This window comes from Globicephala melas, chromosome 3 (genome assembly GCF_963455315.2).
Source record: "Globicephala melas chromosome 3, mGloMel1.2, whole genome shotgun sequence".
Lineage (NCBI taxonomy): Eukaryota > Metazoa > Chordata > Mammalia > Artiodactyla > Delphinidae > Globicephala > Globicephala melas.
Genome location: NC_083316.1, coordinates 9,164,300 through 9,180,910, shown reverse-complemented (window position 1 = coordinate 9,180,910; position 16,611 = coordinate 9,164,300). Strand labels below are relative to the sequence as shown.

The 16,611-nt window shown below is 46.1% G+C and overlaps 1 protein-coding gene across 9 annotated transcripts in view; it reads left to right on the top strand.

Moving 5' to 3' along the window:
• Positions 1 to 16,611, top strand: part of CTNND2 (catenin delta 2) — a 930,830-nt gene that overhangs the window by 817,640 nt on the left and 96,579 nt on the right. For 5 of the 9 annotated variants that reach the window (XM_060295662.1, XM_060295659.1, XM_060295661.1 and 2 more), the window contains one exon: positions 7,445 to 7,595. In XM_060295662.1, the coding sequence (XP_060151645.1) occupies positions 7,445 to 7,595 (151 nt within the window). Of the gene's footprint in view, positions 1 to 6,329; positions 6,405 to 7,444; positions 7,596 to 16,611 lie in introns of all 9 variants that reach the window. The other 4 variants (XM_060295656.1, XM_060295658.1, XM_060295657.1 and 1 more) reach the window with 1 other exon arrangement.

Below are 16,611 nucleotides of genomic sequence, written 5' to 3'. Positions count from 1 at the left end.
CAGGATTCCTAGAGCAGCTGTAAAACTGTAAAAGAAATCCTTTCTGAGCCCAGTTTAAGACATGGGCTACCCTGGAAGCCGGCATGGTTAATTACCTGAGCAGTGGGGACACAGAGGAATTCTAATGTAGAAACTTCATTTTAACTGTCCCAGCATGATCAGAGCTGTGGTGGCCCAGGACATGCCACTCAGTATTGTGTTCTTCCGGCACTGAGGGCAAGCAAATATTCATAAGCCCTGCATCAAAAGTTCTGTTCCCACACGCAGAATTGAGGGATGAGTCTGGCTTTAGGAGAGACTCCCAAAGAAATATACGATCTCTTCAAACCCTGATTACACTTTTGTGGAAGGGGTTGGAACTTGCTGATCCTAGCTAATTGCCGTGGCTTTGATCCCTTTTATCTAGTGCCTTTCAGTGGAGAATGCTGTTCTTAAGTAATACACACGTGGTACTAGAAATCAACCTGATATTTTCTTTCACCAGTTAAACATTTTTACTCTCCAGCTGTGAGCCAGAAATTAGAAGACAGCTGACATAAAGAGATGAATGTGACTTTGTAACTTCCCTCAGGTACCGATAATAAACAGGTAAACAAAAAGCCCAGAAAAAAACATGATAGATGCTATAATAGGAGTATATACACAAGGGTGTATACATACATATATATACACACACACGCACATATATATATACGCACACACATATACACACACACACACACAAGGCAAAAGGGTGTCCCAGGGGTCATTTTTACAAGGAAGAGGTCAGGGATGAGGAACCCCACTTCCAACATCACTAGTTAAAACCTAGGGCTAGGAGTCAATGATTACAGTTCATTTTAACACACTAGCACATCTCATTAGTTAGAGAAATTCTAGCTGCTGTAACAAAGAGACCCCCATATATGCAAGATCTCAAATGAGATAGGAGGTAGAAGCTATTTTCTCTGGTGTAACAGGTAAGGGAAGGTGCGTGAGGAGGGATGCTCCCCTCCATGAATTATTTCACCCGGGCTGACAGATGTTCTGCCATCGTCAAGGTGTGGTAAAGATGTGATCTTCCAAGGCTACTCTTAGGGTCATCATCCGCTAGCGAGAAGCAGAAAAAGAGCGCAGATCCACAACCAGGAATGTTCTCTTTCGAAAGTCACCTGGAGCCCTCGTTTTGCCTGATGCAAAAAGAAAAAAAGAAAAAAAAGTCACATAATCTAGACACTTCTAGCAAACTCAATCAAATTCAGCTATTTCCCAGTCCCTCAAGGTTTAACACTTGGCCACATTTATGCTTGTCTTCCTTCATCTTCTCCTGCCCCCCTGTGGTTGCTGCTAAGCTTGGGGGTCTTATAGGCATTCGTATCCCTGTGGGGGATGGAGATTGGGTATTCATTTCCGTCTGGAATCATTTCTCTCCTATGCTGCCTCTTGCCCAGGACAAGCCTCCTTGTCCTATTGATTTCCCAGCTGGGACAGGGCAATTGGAGATTGGACCGTCTCTGGTCCAAGGTGCTCTTCTGGCCCACACCTGCCTTCCTCACTGTTCAGCTTCCTTGAGATGCAGGCACAGTCCATGCCTGCCATTCTGATGCATCCCAACCTCCTGGCCAACTAACCCTTCTGCAGCCCTGGATCCTTAGCCTTTTTTCCTGGCTAACTTACACAGCCCACCCACTCAAGACCACAGAAACAATCAGGGGCTACCCCGTGCCACACTGGGGCCACAGGAATCCTCTTCTGCCCAGCAAGTTCTGTTGCCATTCCTACTGTGCGACCCCTGCTCCGTGATGGTTCATGGCGGGACTTCCTGAGTCTTGTGCAACCAGCACTGAGGTCCAGGAAGGGCAGCAGAGCTTCTGTCGACTCTCTGCTCTTCTGTCTCCCAAGGGCTTTTATCACCAGCCTCTCACACACTGAGGAGGACCTGTCCAGGGGCACTTCAGGTGGCAGCCCCCAAAGATACTTTTACATCTCTTGCTTCCTCCCCAACCTGGATCCTTTCTCTCCCCTGGGAAGCTCTGTGTGGGATCTGAGGAGGGGTCATAATATTTCCTGTCTATTCTCATTCCCTTTCAAGTCTATCCCATCTTTCACCTGCATCTGTGCTTTCTATCCTTAAACACTGTTTGCTGCTTTGTTATCTGTCCCATCCTGACATCACCTCATTGGACCAAATCATGGTGGAGCCTCTCTCCAGGAAGAGCCATGGGCAAGGAGGAGAAGAAACAGCATTTATTAGTTCAAATTGTTGTCCCATCACATGCAAATAGAAGACATCCTTTCCTGACACAAGACCTTTCTCATTGTCGTTCCAATTATACATGACTTCTTTTCTCAGATTTGCTAAATCCTGGCAGGTAGTTCTCAAGAACAGATTGAAACGTCCAGTAGCTCCATTGACAGTACTAGAAGGCTCTTTAACTCGGGAGTTTAGAGGAGTGCCAGATGGGTTATTGGAAGACTAAAATAATAACATGAATTGTTATGCCAAAGTGAATTGGTGAATTTGTAAGGGATCAGATCAACTATAAGTGCAGATTGTCTAACTTATCCTGTGTTTCTGAGAAGCATATGAGAGTGGTGGTCGATCACACCAACTCTGGGGCACTGCTCCCTGGGTTCAAGACCTGGCTGAGCATCTACAACGTGTGACCTTTTCTCATCTGTCTAATGTGAATAACAGTAGTGCCCACTGCATAGGGTTGAGATGAGCACTAAATGAGTTAGTGCAGGTCTAAGTGTTAGGTGTGTCTTAGCTGAGATCATTTTGAGGGATCATAACTTTCTGGAGGTCCTCATTGGGAAAGCATCTCACCCAGGAACAATTTGGGTCCTGTTTCTGTGCTGTTTTCTCCTGGACCAGAGCTTCCTCCTCCTCCTCCCCCTCCCCTCTTCTCCTCCTCCCCACCTCTTCTCCTCCTGCCCCCTCCCCTCTTCTCCTCCTCCCCCTCCCCTCTTCTCCTCCTCCCCCCTCCCCTCTTCTTCTCCTCCCCCCTCCCCTCTTCTCCTCCTCCCCCCTCCCCTCTTCTCCTCCTCTCCCCTCCCCTCTTCTCCTCCTCCCCCCTCCCCTCTTCTCCTCTTCCCCCCCTTCTCCTCCTCCCCCTCCCCTCTTCTCCTCCTCCCCCTCCCCTCTTCTCCTCCTCCCCCTCCCCTCTTCTCCTCCTCCCCCCTCCCCTCTTCTTCTCCTCCCCCCTCCCCTCTTCTCCTCCTCTCCCCTCCCCTCTTTTCCTCATCCCCCCTCCCCTCTTCTCCTCCTCCCCTCTTCTCCTCCTCCCCCCTCCCCTCTTCTCCTCCTCCCCCCTCCCCTCTTCTCCTCCTCCCCCCTCCCCCTTCTCCTCCTCCCCCCTCCCCCTTCTCCTCCTCCCCCCTCCCCTCTTCTCCTCCTCCCCCCCTCTTCTCCTCCTCCCCCCTCCCCTCTTCTCCTCCTCTCCCCTCCCCTCTTTTCCTCATCCCCCCTCCCCTCTTCTCCTCCTCCCCTCTTCTCCTCCTCCCCCCTCCCCTCTTCTCCTCCTCCCCCCTCCCCTCTTCTCCTCCTCCCCCCTCCCCCTTCTCCTCCTCCCCCCTCCCCTCTTCTCCTCCTCCCCCCCTCTTCTCCTCCTCCCCCCTCCCCCTTCTCCTCCTCCCCCCTCCCCCTTCTCCTCCTCCCCCCTCCCCTCTTCTCCTCCTCCCCCCCTCTTCTCCTCCTCCCCCCTCCCCTCTTCTCCTCCTCCCCTTCCCCTCTTCTCCTCCTCCCCCTCCCCTCTTCTCCTCCTCCCCCCTCCCCTCTTCTCCTCCTCTCCCCTCCCCTCTTTTCCTCATCCCCCCTCCCCTCTTCTCCTCCTCCCCCTCCCCTCTTCTCCTCCTCCCCCCTCCCCTCTTCTCCTCCTCCCCCCTCCCCTCTTCTCCTCCTCCCCCCTCCCCTCTTCTCCTCCTCCCCCCTCCCCTCTTCTCCTCCTCCCCCTCCCCTCTTCTCCTCCTCCCCCCTCCCCTCTTCTCCTCCTCTCCCCTCCCCTCTTTTCCTCATCCCCCTCCCCTCTTCTCCTCCTCCCCCTTCTCCTCCTCCCCCCTCCCCTCTTCTCCTCCTCCCCCTTCTCCTCCTCCCCCCTCCCCTCTTCTCCCCCTCCCCCTCCCCTCTTCTCCTCCACCCCCTCCCCTCTTCTCCTCCTCCCCCCTTCTCCTCCTCCCCCTCCCCTCTTCTCCTCCTCCCCCTCCCCTCTTCTCCTCCTCCCCCCTCCCCTCTTCTCCTCCTCCCCCCCTCTTCTCCTCCTCCTCCTCCTCCTCCATCTCTTCCTTCTCATCCTCCCCCCTCCTCTTCCTTCTCCTCCTTTTGAATCACCAAGGATCCTCTCTTCAGCTCATGGACCATTCTTCTTAAAGCCATCCTAGTCTACCGGCTTCGTCCCTTCCCTCCTCACTGGTGGGCTTAGTGCATGACGCTCTCTTTCTGTTTGCAAAAAGTCAAGTTCTGTCCAAAGATTTCCACCTCAACCACAATGAGTTAAGGTACACTTATCTCTCTTGTTCATCTATTTTCATGCCAGTGATACTTCTTTTGTTTCAATTAAAAAGCTCTTGGCAACTCATACACGCCGCTGACCCCAGGGGCTGCAGTGCTGTCCAAGGTAACTCACTTCTCTTTTGGAAAAACTCTGTATGAGCCTCGCACTTCTGTGTTGAGTGCACTTGGGAAATATTCCTCATCTCCCCGGTACTGTATCATGTCTTTCTCTCTTTCCACTTCCGTGCTGTCTTTACTCCTTCTTGTTGGGGTACACATAGGTTCACATGTGGGTTACACATGACCTACTCCAAGACTGCTCATGTGCTGCTTAAAAAGCATCACTATCCTTGCATGTTAAGCAAACTTTGGAAACTTGCATCATCTTTTGAATGAAATGTAAATAATTCATTCTGAATTGTCATATACTGAGCTAATACTGGGGATTTTCCATATACACACAAACACACACACAACTAAAAGTTTCAAAATAAAGGTTGTTTTCTGCATATTGATAACATAAGATCAAACCCATTGTCTGATTTTCCCTTTTCACTTAGAACCTATCACTGTTGACCATTTTCTCATACCAAAAAGATGTATCTACAACTCATACACATTTTTGGCCATGCATAGCCATTTTTGGTTACTCTCAAATCAGTCTTCAGCAAAGCTGAAGGACTCTCATTATTTTCCAAACACCAAATCATCTTTCCATCCAACATGAAGGGATATAATAGCTAGACTTCTAAGGAGGAAAAAGTTAAGCTATAGCCTACCTTTCTTGGTTCATTTCAGATATAGTCAGGTTCTCCCCTCTCAATGTTTGGGAGGATGGAAGGGAGGGGAAGGCAGTTTCTGGGAGACTGAGCCCAGAGGTATAGGCAAGAGAGAATGAGATAATGGCAGAGGAGAGAGTATTGTCAGCATCACAGAGCAGATAGAGGAAGAAGACTGGGGGCCAAGGGCACAGGTGACACCTGTGGGCAGGTTGTTTAAAATCTTTGTGTCTAGATTTTCTCATCTATAAAACAAGAACAGTAATGTCACTCTCCCAGGAGTTTGGGGGATTAGAAGAGATCACTAATGCACAAGCCAGCATCTGGGGTCTGGGAAGAGGTGGCTCTGGGAAAGAGGTCATCTTTGGGCCCATGCTTCAGCCTGCCCGAGTTGCCAAAACATCCCGTCTGGTCTCTCAAAAGGCCCAGAATATCTCCCCAGTGTTCAAATATATTGTTGATGTTTACCTTACAGTATGGAAATGTTGGCACCGCCCCCCCGCTCTGATTTCCATTTTCTTCCATTATTTTCTTTTCCATTAGCTTCCCCCCTTAGTCTTAAGGAAGAACCCAACAATGAATGGGCTGCAGAAGCCCAGGTGTCTAGTCTTTTCTGGGCCCTGGAGACCAAAAGGTTCACAAGCAGGGGAGGAAGTAGATGAAAATCACGTCTCATCGTATGTCAAATTGCAAATGACCTTTCCTGCGGACATGACGGAGGTTTTGAACTGTCTTCGTGAAACGCCTTCCCTTGGAAGGGAAATCCCATCCTCACAGCCAGATTTCAATAAGAAGCTGCCAAACCTGAAGCTTTTTCCATGTCTAAGACTTTCTGACCATCCATTTCTTTGCTCCCTGAGGTTGGGTCTATGAAACAGTTAATTGCAATCAAGAGATGCTCTCATGAGTTCCATGAGCGTCCCCACCCCCTCAGGCTTCATAGAGCTTGAGGCACAGAGTAGGGGCAGGAGAAAAGCACTCGGTCTGAGTTGATGGTGATAAGAAACTATGTGAATGTGACTTCTCTAACGTAGGACGGGATGAAGTTGTGTGTTTTTTTAATCTCATATTTCATGCAGGGCTGGGCTGAGGATGTGGCAGGCATGGCATATGCCCTACGTTCACTGCCAGAGGGGGCTCCCTGCCTGCCACAGGTGAGAGCCAGCTCTGGGGTGCCTGCCCCAAAGGGGAAAGGGGGTGGAGGGACCTGGTGGGGAGGGGTGGGAGTTTTGTCCACCTTTGCTGGTCCCCAGGAGGACTCTGCCACAGAATCCAGAACCTCATGTTATGAATTTAATTCTCTTAGATCATAACTGAAATTGCAACAGAGTAAACCCTTATATTGGTTGATTTTTATGGTGCATGCTCTTCTCTGGAACACTGTCCAGGAGTATAAAGTGTGCATATGCAAATGTCTGGAAAACCTGAGCCTACCTGTATTCCGTTAAATGAATCTGAATACTTTATGGTCCTGATACTGCAAGTACATTTCTATAAAGAGCCTTAGGTGTGTTCCACTAAGGCCAACGACTGCCAACCCAAAACAAATTGTATGCTTACTTTATAAATTAGACATTGAATTATGGCCCTAGGTATAATATTATATATTGCGATTTTTTTAATTTTACAATTTTTACCCTCCATCTTCGATCTCATATTTACCTCTCCTCACCCCTACCATTTTCTAACTTACTTCCTCCTAATTATTCAGCCAACAACTTAATTGACAGTACTTTCTGTAACTTATCTCTCTGCCCCACCTCCAAATTCAAGTCTCCTTTTTAAAAAGTCACCTGTACTCTACCTTTTATCGTTTTCTACTCTTCCCAGGATTTTTTTTTTATTCCTCTTAATGTCAATAGCCAGCCCTTCCTGTCCCAGACCTCCATATCTTAAAGTACCAAGTATAGACACCACACAAATGGCTTCCTAACTCAGGGGCTGAGAAAGCTGGCACCGGCGAAATGAAGAGTGGTTAACTGATTAAAGCTGAAACCTTTATCCTATGTTGGAGGCAAAAATAAAGTTAAAATGTTTAAATACATGTCTAACACACTCAACCCATTCCACAATGAGATCTTGATCATCCAACATTTTTGGCACCTGTAGACGGCAGTGTGAAAACCCACACGTGCTGTTTGCTTGTAGGGGTTCCACCCCAGCTCCTAATGTCTTTGCTTCCCCTCATTTGCAGTGGTCGGTATATATCCGAGCTGCTGTCCGGAAAGAGAAAGGCCTGCCCATCCTTGTGGAGCTGCTGCGGATAGACAATGACCGAGTGGTGTGTGCAGTGGCCACGGCACTCCGGAACATGGCCTTGGACGTCAGGAATAAGGAGCTCATTGGTATGTTCCCTCCGATTTATAGTGTCTGCATTTTTTTTAAATTGAAGTACAGTGTACTTCCCGTGGTTAAATCCATGTGCAGGACGTATATGCGTGTACAGAAACAGAGCATGTGTTAGAGGCCTTGCTTTTCCGGCTCTCCTTCTAGTGGAAATCAGTGCACTAATTTATCTTTTAGAATTTAGAGGAAAATGCGATGTTTGGTGACATTTCTAATCTTGCAAATTAAAAATGACCGCAGTACTCAGCACCGGATACCATCGTCCTGATCCTCTAAATCCCTGTCAGGCTGTTTGTTTGCTTCCCACATTGTGAACTGGAATTCTAATGGGATACAGGCCACTTTTCTTCCTCTCGCTATGTTAAAATTTACTTTGGATTAGACTATACTGGCTCTTTAATCCTATTTTTAAAGAATCATCTCCCTTTAGTTTGGTGTTCAAGAAATAGGGCGGCTCTTTTATTAATGAAGCATTAAAGAGGCATACATTCACCTATTTATTCAACAAATTTTTGTCCATGACCTACTTTGTTCCAGGCCTGTTCTAGGCCCGGAGATGATATCAAAGCAGCCAGGAAGCCTTGCCCTGGTGGAGTTTACATTCTGAAGAGGGGAGATGTACAGCCAACAAAATACACACGTGAATCCCACGACGTGGTAGAAACTTTCTATGGGGGAAAATGGAGCTGGGTCAGGCACAATGTAATTGGCGAGGTTGCGATTTTTTTTCCAGTGAAGTGAAATTTACATAACGTAAAATTAACCACTTTAAAATGTACCATTTAGCATTTTGGCGATGTCGTACAGCCAGCACCTATGTCAAGGTCCAAAATATTTCCATGACCCTAAGGAAAGCCCTGTACCCATTAGGTGGTCATCCCCCAATTCCCCTTCCTCCCAGCTCCGGCAGCCACCAGTCTGCTTTCTGTGGATTTTCCTATTCTGGATATTTCCTATAAATGGAATCACACAAGACGTGAGCTTTTGTGTCTGGCTTCTTGCACTTAGCATAAGGGGCTGTGATTTTAAATGAGAGGTCAAAGTCAAAATAGGAGATGTTGGGAAGGTAACGTTTGAGCAGAAGCCTGAGGGAGGTGAAACAGGGCCCTGTGGCTCTCTGGGGTGAAGAGCACCTAACTGAAGGAGGAGCCTCTGCAGACAGCCTCCCAGAGGGGGATCTGGAAGCAGGCGGTTGGGTTTAAGGCCTTTGCAGGGCCTGGTGTGCCTGGTACAGAGTGAGTGGTGGGAGCCCAGACTGGAGAGACCTTCTGGTTCCTCCCTCTGTAACTGGGAGGATGCCCACCCAGGCCAAGGTCGAACCACAGGGACCTGCCCGGGGAGAGGCACAGCCTCCGCAGATACCACTGTCCTCCTGGGGTCGAAGATATGACTCTGGTGTGGTGGTTGACCAGTGCAGCATGAAGCTTGCCCACAGGTAGCAGGTAGCAGCAGAGGTCAGACAGCAGGGAGCTGGACCACCCATCGTGGCAAAGGTTCCGGTTATGCAGCTTCTGGGGGATTTGGGAAAAGCAGGTGAGAGTGGGCAAAGGGGGAAGATTCCATTCCTGGGGCAGTTGGAGTACCAGGCGTGGGTCCAAGTCTCATACAAATTATGCATAGATACAACAGTCTACCTCCACTATCCAAATTCCTGAACGTGGCGTACCAAGCCCTTCATGACCTAGGAACCAGCCACTTTTCTCCTGCCGTTTCGCAATACCCATCATATCCTCCTATAAATACCAAAGGATTTGCAGGTCTCCAAGCCATTTATTTATTCACAGGGACCAGATTTCAAATCTGCGTCTAATAAATGCAATTATTTGTTATGCTTGAAGTACATCATAAGGCATGACATAAGCTCACAATTTTATAATTATACTTGGTTTGAATTTAATTTAAATGGTGGTGGTGGATGTTACATATTTAAACTACACTCTTAGCCCTCTCCATATCCACTTTCCTTTTCCTTGCATAGGTGTTTTAGACAGGACAGCGCTGGGGCTTGTAATCAAATCCTGGGGCTCCTCTATAAAATGCAGGGAAAATCAATAGCTAATCAGTCTACTGCTTGGGTACGAACTACTAGGTGTTGTGCATTTGGGTGTTTTATTTCTTTTGGTGGATTAAAATATAACAAAATAGGGAACTATTGATTGGTTTTCTAGCCTCAAGGCGTCTCTTCTTTCCGAGAAGCCAGTTATCTAGAACTGTCTCTGAGGCAGGAACATTTGGAAGTCCATATTGCCCATGTTAAATTAAGCCTTTACTATCAAATGTCACCAGACAGGAAAGGGAACCAAATGTTTAAAAATAGGAGTGAAAATATCTCAGCTTTATGGAGTCAGTAACTTTTTTCTTGAGTAAGAAAAGCAGAATTGAACCAAAAAACACTCTTCTATTCTATCTAGGAGAAAGGAAATGTGACCTTTGCTAACTCTTTTGCTTTAAATATTGTATCAAAGTAGTGGTTCTTTATAAGAAAATGCTCTACAGAACTTTATATATTGAAAAAAAAGCTGCAACAACTTTGAACGAAGAACAAAGACAAAATTAAAGTTGGACTTTTCTATCAACTCTCAATCAAAGCTTTGGTGACCTCAATGGTTTCCTGGTGTTAAAGATCATTTATATTCTGAAAACTCCCAGATAGGTATTTCTGGTATGAATCTCACATCTCTGTATCCAATAGTTTGTCCACCACCTGCACCGGATATCTGACAGGCATCTCAAGTAAAACACCTCCAGACCTGAGTTCCTTGTCTTTTCCTCTAAAACCAATCCTGCAGGCTTCCACATGGCAACCTGTCCCTGCAGTGGTCCAGGATAAGCACCTTGCTGTCCCCTTTGATTCTTTACTCTCATATCCATTCCATCAACAAATCTGGTCTTCCTTCTGAATTTTCCCATAACCTGACCCTTCTCACCTTCATTGCCTTGTCCCCCCAGATCCCATCCTCTCTCACCTGCGTTATTACCATGGCCACTTTCCTGGTGGCGCAGTGGTTGAGAACTCTCTGCTTCTACCCTCACCCCCTACCATCTACTCTCAAAGGAGCAGCCAGAGTGGTCCTATCAAAACCTCACAGCATGTCTTTTCTCCACTTAAAACCTTCCATCAGCTCCTCATTTCTTTCAGTGTAAAGTTAAGTCTTTGCAAGGCAGACACGGCTCTATACAATCCAGTTTTCTGTTCCCTCTCCAGCCTCAACTTCTTCCTCACTGGCATTAACCTTTCTGTGGCCACTGCTTCACTGCAGTTCCTTTATGACCTGAGCCAAAAGCCTGCCTCAGGGCCCTTGAACATGCAATTTCCTCTGCCTTGCACTCCTCTTCCTGCAGATGTCCATGTGGTCAATCCTCACCCCCTCAGGTCTTTACTCAAGTGTTACTTTCCCAATACAACCTTTTCTGGTGCCCATTCTTAAAATTCTATCCCCTTTTCTGCTTTACTGATCTTCACAGTACTAATCACCCTCTAATATATAACATATTATTTATTTATCTTATTTCTTATCCATCTCTCCACACTAGAATGTAAACCCATTAAGAGCAGGAAGTTCCACCTTGTGTGTTTACTGATATAGCTCGTGTACCTAGAACAATGCCTGACCCATACCAGGGATTCATCAGTATTTGCTGAATGAATAACTGAATTTTTTCCTGTCTGGCCTTTATCTTATAATGAACTCCACATCAGCAAAACATTAAGTAAGCAAATGAAATAAAACATTAACTAAAGAAAAGGATTTTATATTAATAAAGAAAATCATCCAAAAGCCAGTTCATTTTCCTACTAAAGTTTACTAGATGTATGCAGACACTCAGAATTTCAGAAGGAATCCAGTTGTTTTCAATCACTGGGGTCCAGTTTAAATTACATCTCTTCTTTAGATCATTCTTTTAATTGGAGGGGGCAGCTACCACAACTCTGGTTAAGGAAAGGTTCATCTTCCTTGGACTCCATGATAAGAAAAAGTCCAAATAAGCTATTGAACAACAATCAGTCCACCCCATCAGCTCTAATGAGGTTCGGGTAGTAGCACACATGATCTAACTTGATCATGGCATATGACCCTTTTAATGTATTGTTGGATTTGGGTTGCTAGTATTTTGTTGAAGATTTTTGCATCTATGTTCATCAGTGATATTGGCCTGTAATTTTCTTTCTTTGTGGTATCTTTGTCTGGTTTTGGTATCAGGGTGATGGTGGCCTCATAGAATGAGTTTGGGAGTATTCCTTCCTCTGCAATTTTTTGGAATAGTTTCAGAAGGATAGGTGTTAGCTCTTCTCTAAATGTTTGATAGAATTCACCTGTGAAACCGTCTGGTCCTGGACTTTTGTTTGTTGGGAGTTTTTTAATCACAGTTTCAATTTCAGTCTTTGTGATGGTCTGTTCATATTTTCTATTTCTTCCTGGTTCATTCTTGGGAGATTGTGCCTTTCTAAGAATTTTTCCATTTCTTCGAGATTGTCCATTTTATTGATGTATAGTTGCTTGTAGTAGTCTCTTGTGATCCTTTGTATTTCTGTGGTGTCCATTGTAACTTCTCCTTTTTCATTTCCAATTTTATTGATTTGAGTCCTCTCCCTTTTTTTCTTGATGAGTCTCGCTAAAGGTTTATCAATTTTGTTTATTTTTTCAAAGATCCAGGTTTTAGTTTCATTGATCTTTTCTATTGTTTTCTTGATCTCTATGCCATTTATTTCTGCTCTGATCTTTATGATTTCTTTCCTTCACTAGTTTTGGGTTTTGTTTGTTCTTCTTTCTCTAGTTGCTTTAGGTGTAAGGTTAGGTTGTTTATTTGTGATTTTTCTTGTTTCCTGAGGTAAGGTTGTATTGCTATGAACTTCCCTCTTAGAACTGCTTTTGCTGCATCCCATAGGTTTTGGATCGTTGTGCTTTTGTTTTCATTTATCTCAAGATATTTTTTGATTTCCTCTTTGATTTGTTCCAAAAAAAAATTTTTTTTAAGATAGTAGCACTAAAGTAGTATCACGTACTCTGCCTCTCCTTGTCTTTCCATTTGGGCTGTTTCCATGGTTCTGTGTATGTCTCTGCCATCAGGTGATAAGTAGGCTACAGGTAGATATTTGTGTGCTTCCAAATGACGTCATGCAGTGGTCCAGGTGAATGCACATCCATCCATTTCTTTGCAGCCTTCCAAAAATGTTAATTATCCTTCAGTATAAAGTGTTATTTCATCATTCAGAAAGAGGTTTTTTTTTTTGCGGTACACCGGCCTCTCACTGTTGTGGCCTCTCCCGTTGTGGAGCACAGGCTCCAGACACACAGGCTCAGTGGCCATGGCTCACGGGCCTAGCCACTCCGCAGCATGTAGGATCTTCCCAGGCCGGGGCACGAACCCGTGTCCCCTGCATCGGCAGGCGGACTCTCAACCACTGAGCCACGAGGGAAGCCCAAGAGGTTTTTTTTTTAATGGTAATGATTAGCTTCAGAGAAAAGAACAAACAACACTGTCTTGTTCTAATAAGTTTACCAAAATACCATCCATTTCAGCACATTGACAGTTCCTGATGAAGATGGCAGGTATTTCTTTTCCGGATTCCCTATCCTCTCTGCCAACAAGCAAGCAAACAAAACTAACAAAATAAAAAACTTCAAACACCTAGGAACACTGGACAGGAGAAGTACTGGGTGGTGTTACCAAACGGCCTCTTATCCCTAACCACTCTTTTTGATGAATTATTCAGCCAGACCGGTTTTTGTACCATCATCCCCACTCACAAACCTGTACCCAAGCTGTATCCCTCCCTGGCATGGTCTTTCATCTCTGTGCATTTACTCACCCCCCAGCCATCACTCAGAGCCCAGCTCTAGGTGGCCTTCCTGATGAACACTGCTCCCTGAACACAGAAAGGAGGTGGGTAATACCTACTTGATAAAAAATCTTTTAATTTACCTTGGATTTCCATTATTTAATTTTATTTTTGTGTTGTCTCTTTTTGTGTGTATGCATTGCATTTCCCCCCAATGAAATAAGAAGCAGGAATCAGGTTCCATATTTATTTGTATGTCCTACCATGCCTAGCCCTTTGCTATGCTCAGTACATATTTGCTGAACCAATTCTCTGATGGGAGAATAACACGGGTTTTTTATTCTGGAGAACAGATCTAGAGGAGGTTTGGGGAATCCCACAAAGAGAGAAGGAGGGGTAGAGGGGAGGTCTATTTCAGCCTCTTTCCACAGCATCCAGTGAAGAGAGAAAAGAAAGACAGCTCGGTTGCTGCCTGAAATCCTGGACTCTAGTCAAACTCATTCTGCTGCCACTTTGGAAGAGGTTTGGGATTGGGCAGGAATTAGTAACACTCTCTGCGTATGCCCAGATAGCTATCAGAGATTGGCAGAGCCACTGCACCCCTGCGGGTGGCATTGGCAGAGCTCACAGGGCACCCTCCCTTCACTTCCCTGGGTGGTGGCTACATGCCACATTTTCCGGCAGGCAAGCCAGGGCTGGGGCCCTGGAAGCATCCTCCCGGCTGCCTCACTCCCCTCCCCGGACTCAAGAGAAGGACCTTCCACTGCTTTGTGAACCTGGCCCTTCCTTCCCCAGCTCATCTCAGTCCTTTAGCCATGTCCTCTCTACCCTGTGTGACCCTTTCCCTGCACTCTGTTATCATCTGGAGGCCAGGTCACCACGTTTGGAACTGTAGAATGCTGCCTCCATACATTCATATGATATGACCCATTCTTCGCATTGGGCTGACCTTCTTTTCACGTTGTCAACTCTCTGGGCTTCTTCTATTCAGGCAACACCCTCTCAACCCAATCCAGCCTCAAAGCACCAGACAGCACCAGACAGAATCCAGACACTCTGGCATCAGGGAGGGCCGTTTCCCAGGGGAGCCTGCTGGCTCCTAAGCACAGCTGTCCCCCAAAAGAGACAGAAGAGAAGGAGCCCCAAATCTCCAGGGGCACCTAGCAGTGCATGTCTCACACTTTTCCACACTCACGAAATCATGAACAAAAGAAGGGCAGTTTCTTGCCCGGGAGTTAATTATGATTTAAGCAACAAGCCCATTGCTACTTGTCTCATGGTTTTCAGATCGTCCCTTTCATTCATTCTGGGGAGGAGGGGGCAGTGGGGCTGACACAAGGGACATTCCCTTCCTAGCCTTTTTTCTTGCCACAATCTATTTTAAATATTCAAATAAAAGATTTTAGCTGACCACTGTAATGATTCTTTACAGACAGTGGTTGCTTTTATTTAAAGGATTACATAAAAACGTTCTGTATTTAAGTGAAAATAAAGACGGAATAAAGGAGAAGGTAACGTTGATGGAATGTTAACCACCCCTCCCCTGACAGCCCCTGCCCCTGTGCCAAATCTTTACTTGGTGAGAAATGTGTTTTCCTTTGCAGAACTGGAGGGGGAAAACGGGGGGAACCTTCACTGTATCCACACTCTCCTAAATGTGTGTAGCTTTGTAAACATTCTCTTTTGTTTAGTCATCTCACAGCTGAAATTTTGAGATGTGTATCCATGGAATTCTACACCTGGCAGCCCTGATCTTCATCCAGACTTTGGGGTCTATTTTACCCAGGTCTCGAATCATGAGAGCATGTTCTCTCGGGGAATAAACGGACACCTAAGCCCGTGTCTCAGTCTCCATGAAGCAGCATTCCAGACGTTACTCAGGAGGTCATTTCTCAACGTTTGTCTCCATTCTTTGGCCTAGGAATGAAATGACATCCTGGTAATCATCCTCTGAGTATTCAGAATATCACTGCATCACAGTGTCTCCTAGGGCTCTTAAAATGTATGGCACTACCATCAGTTAAAATACACACGTGTGTGTGTTTTATTACCTTCTCATCTCATGCCAGTGGCTTCCGTGTAGCAGAACTCGCTGGGATGTGGGCACCCCATTCTGGAGGGCAGACTTTTCACAGGCCACTCATCACACATGGGCACTTTCTTTATCTGTGTTCCTGACCCTAGGGAATCCCACCTGTGCCCAGGGAAAGACTTGAGGTTCTGGAAACCTCAGTGCAACCTGGGAGGCAAAGTAATCTTTTTATTCCTGGGAATGTCTGAGCTTTACTTTATTAAGTAGGTTTGAGGACATTTTTAGAGACATACCCTCTCTACATTTCAAAACATGTTTCTTCAGACCCTGGCTGATGTTGTTTTAATTAAAACACATGTAATTTCAATTAGTATTTCAAAAAGAAGCCCGGTTTCCCAGACAAGGTGATTTTTCAGAACATTCTTTGCTGACTCGCTTTAATAACTTGATTTCATGAGCCAAATTCTAGGCAGCCAGAGAGCTGTGTGCTTTGGCCAGAACTTGGTATCTTCAGATTAGGTGCCTGTGTCAGAGCTCTCATCTCCCAAACCCGAGAACCTAATCTCATGAATGCTGCCCTCCTTTCCAGCAAAGACATGGGTTCTTTGTTAATGAACTTCAGACACCTGTTGGGGAATTTTGGCGGCTGGGTCTGGCAGATAAGAATTCCTTGGAAGGGGAAGTTGTAAATAAATTGAAGGGCCAATAATGATTTTATTAAACAAGACTTAATGATTGGCCCCTTGGAAATACTCGATGTGGGGAAAAGGCAAAACTGAGTCAACTGAAATTTCCAGTTGATGCAGATTTCAGAACCTCCACTGTAAGAAAAGAGGGAGAAAAACACCTAACTTTATTTGGACCATTTCGGTATTTATTTTAATGCCTGGTCAAACAGTTTCAGAAGAAAAGCTTTAGAGAAGAGAATGAATAAGAAATGAAATGGCTCTCCAAAATACCCCCCCTCTTGAGAATCGAAAGTAAAAAAGAGGATTTTAGCAGAATAATGGTTTTTTTGTTTGTTTGTTTGTTTTTGCGGTGCGGGGGCCTCTCCCTGTTGTGGCCTCTCCCGTTGCGGAGCACAGGCTCCGGACGCGCAGGCTCAGCCGCCATGGCTCACGGGCCCAGCCGCTCCATGGCACGTGGGATCTTCCCGAACCAGGGCACGAATCTGTGTCCCCTGCATCGGCAGGCGGACCCT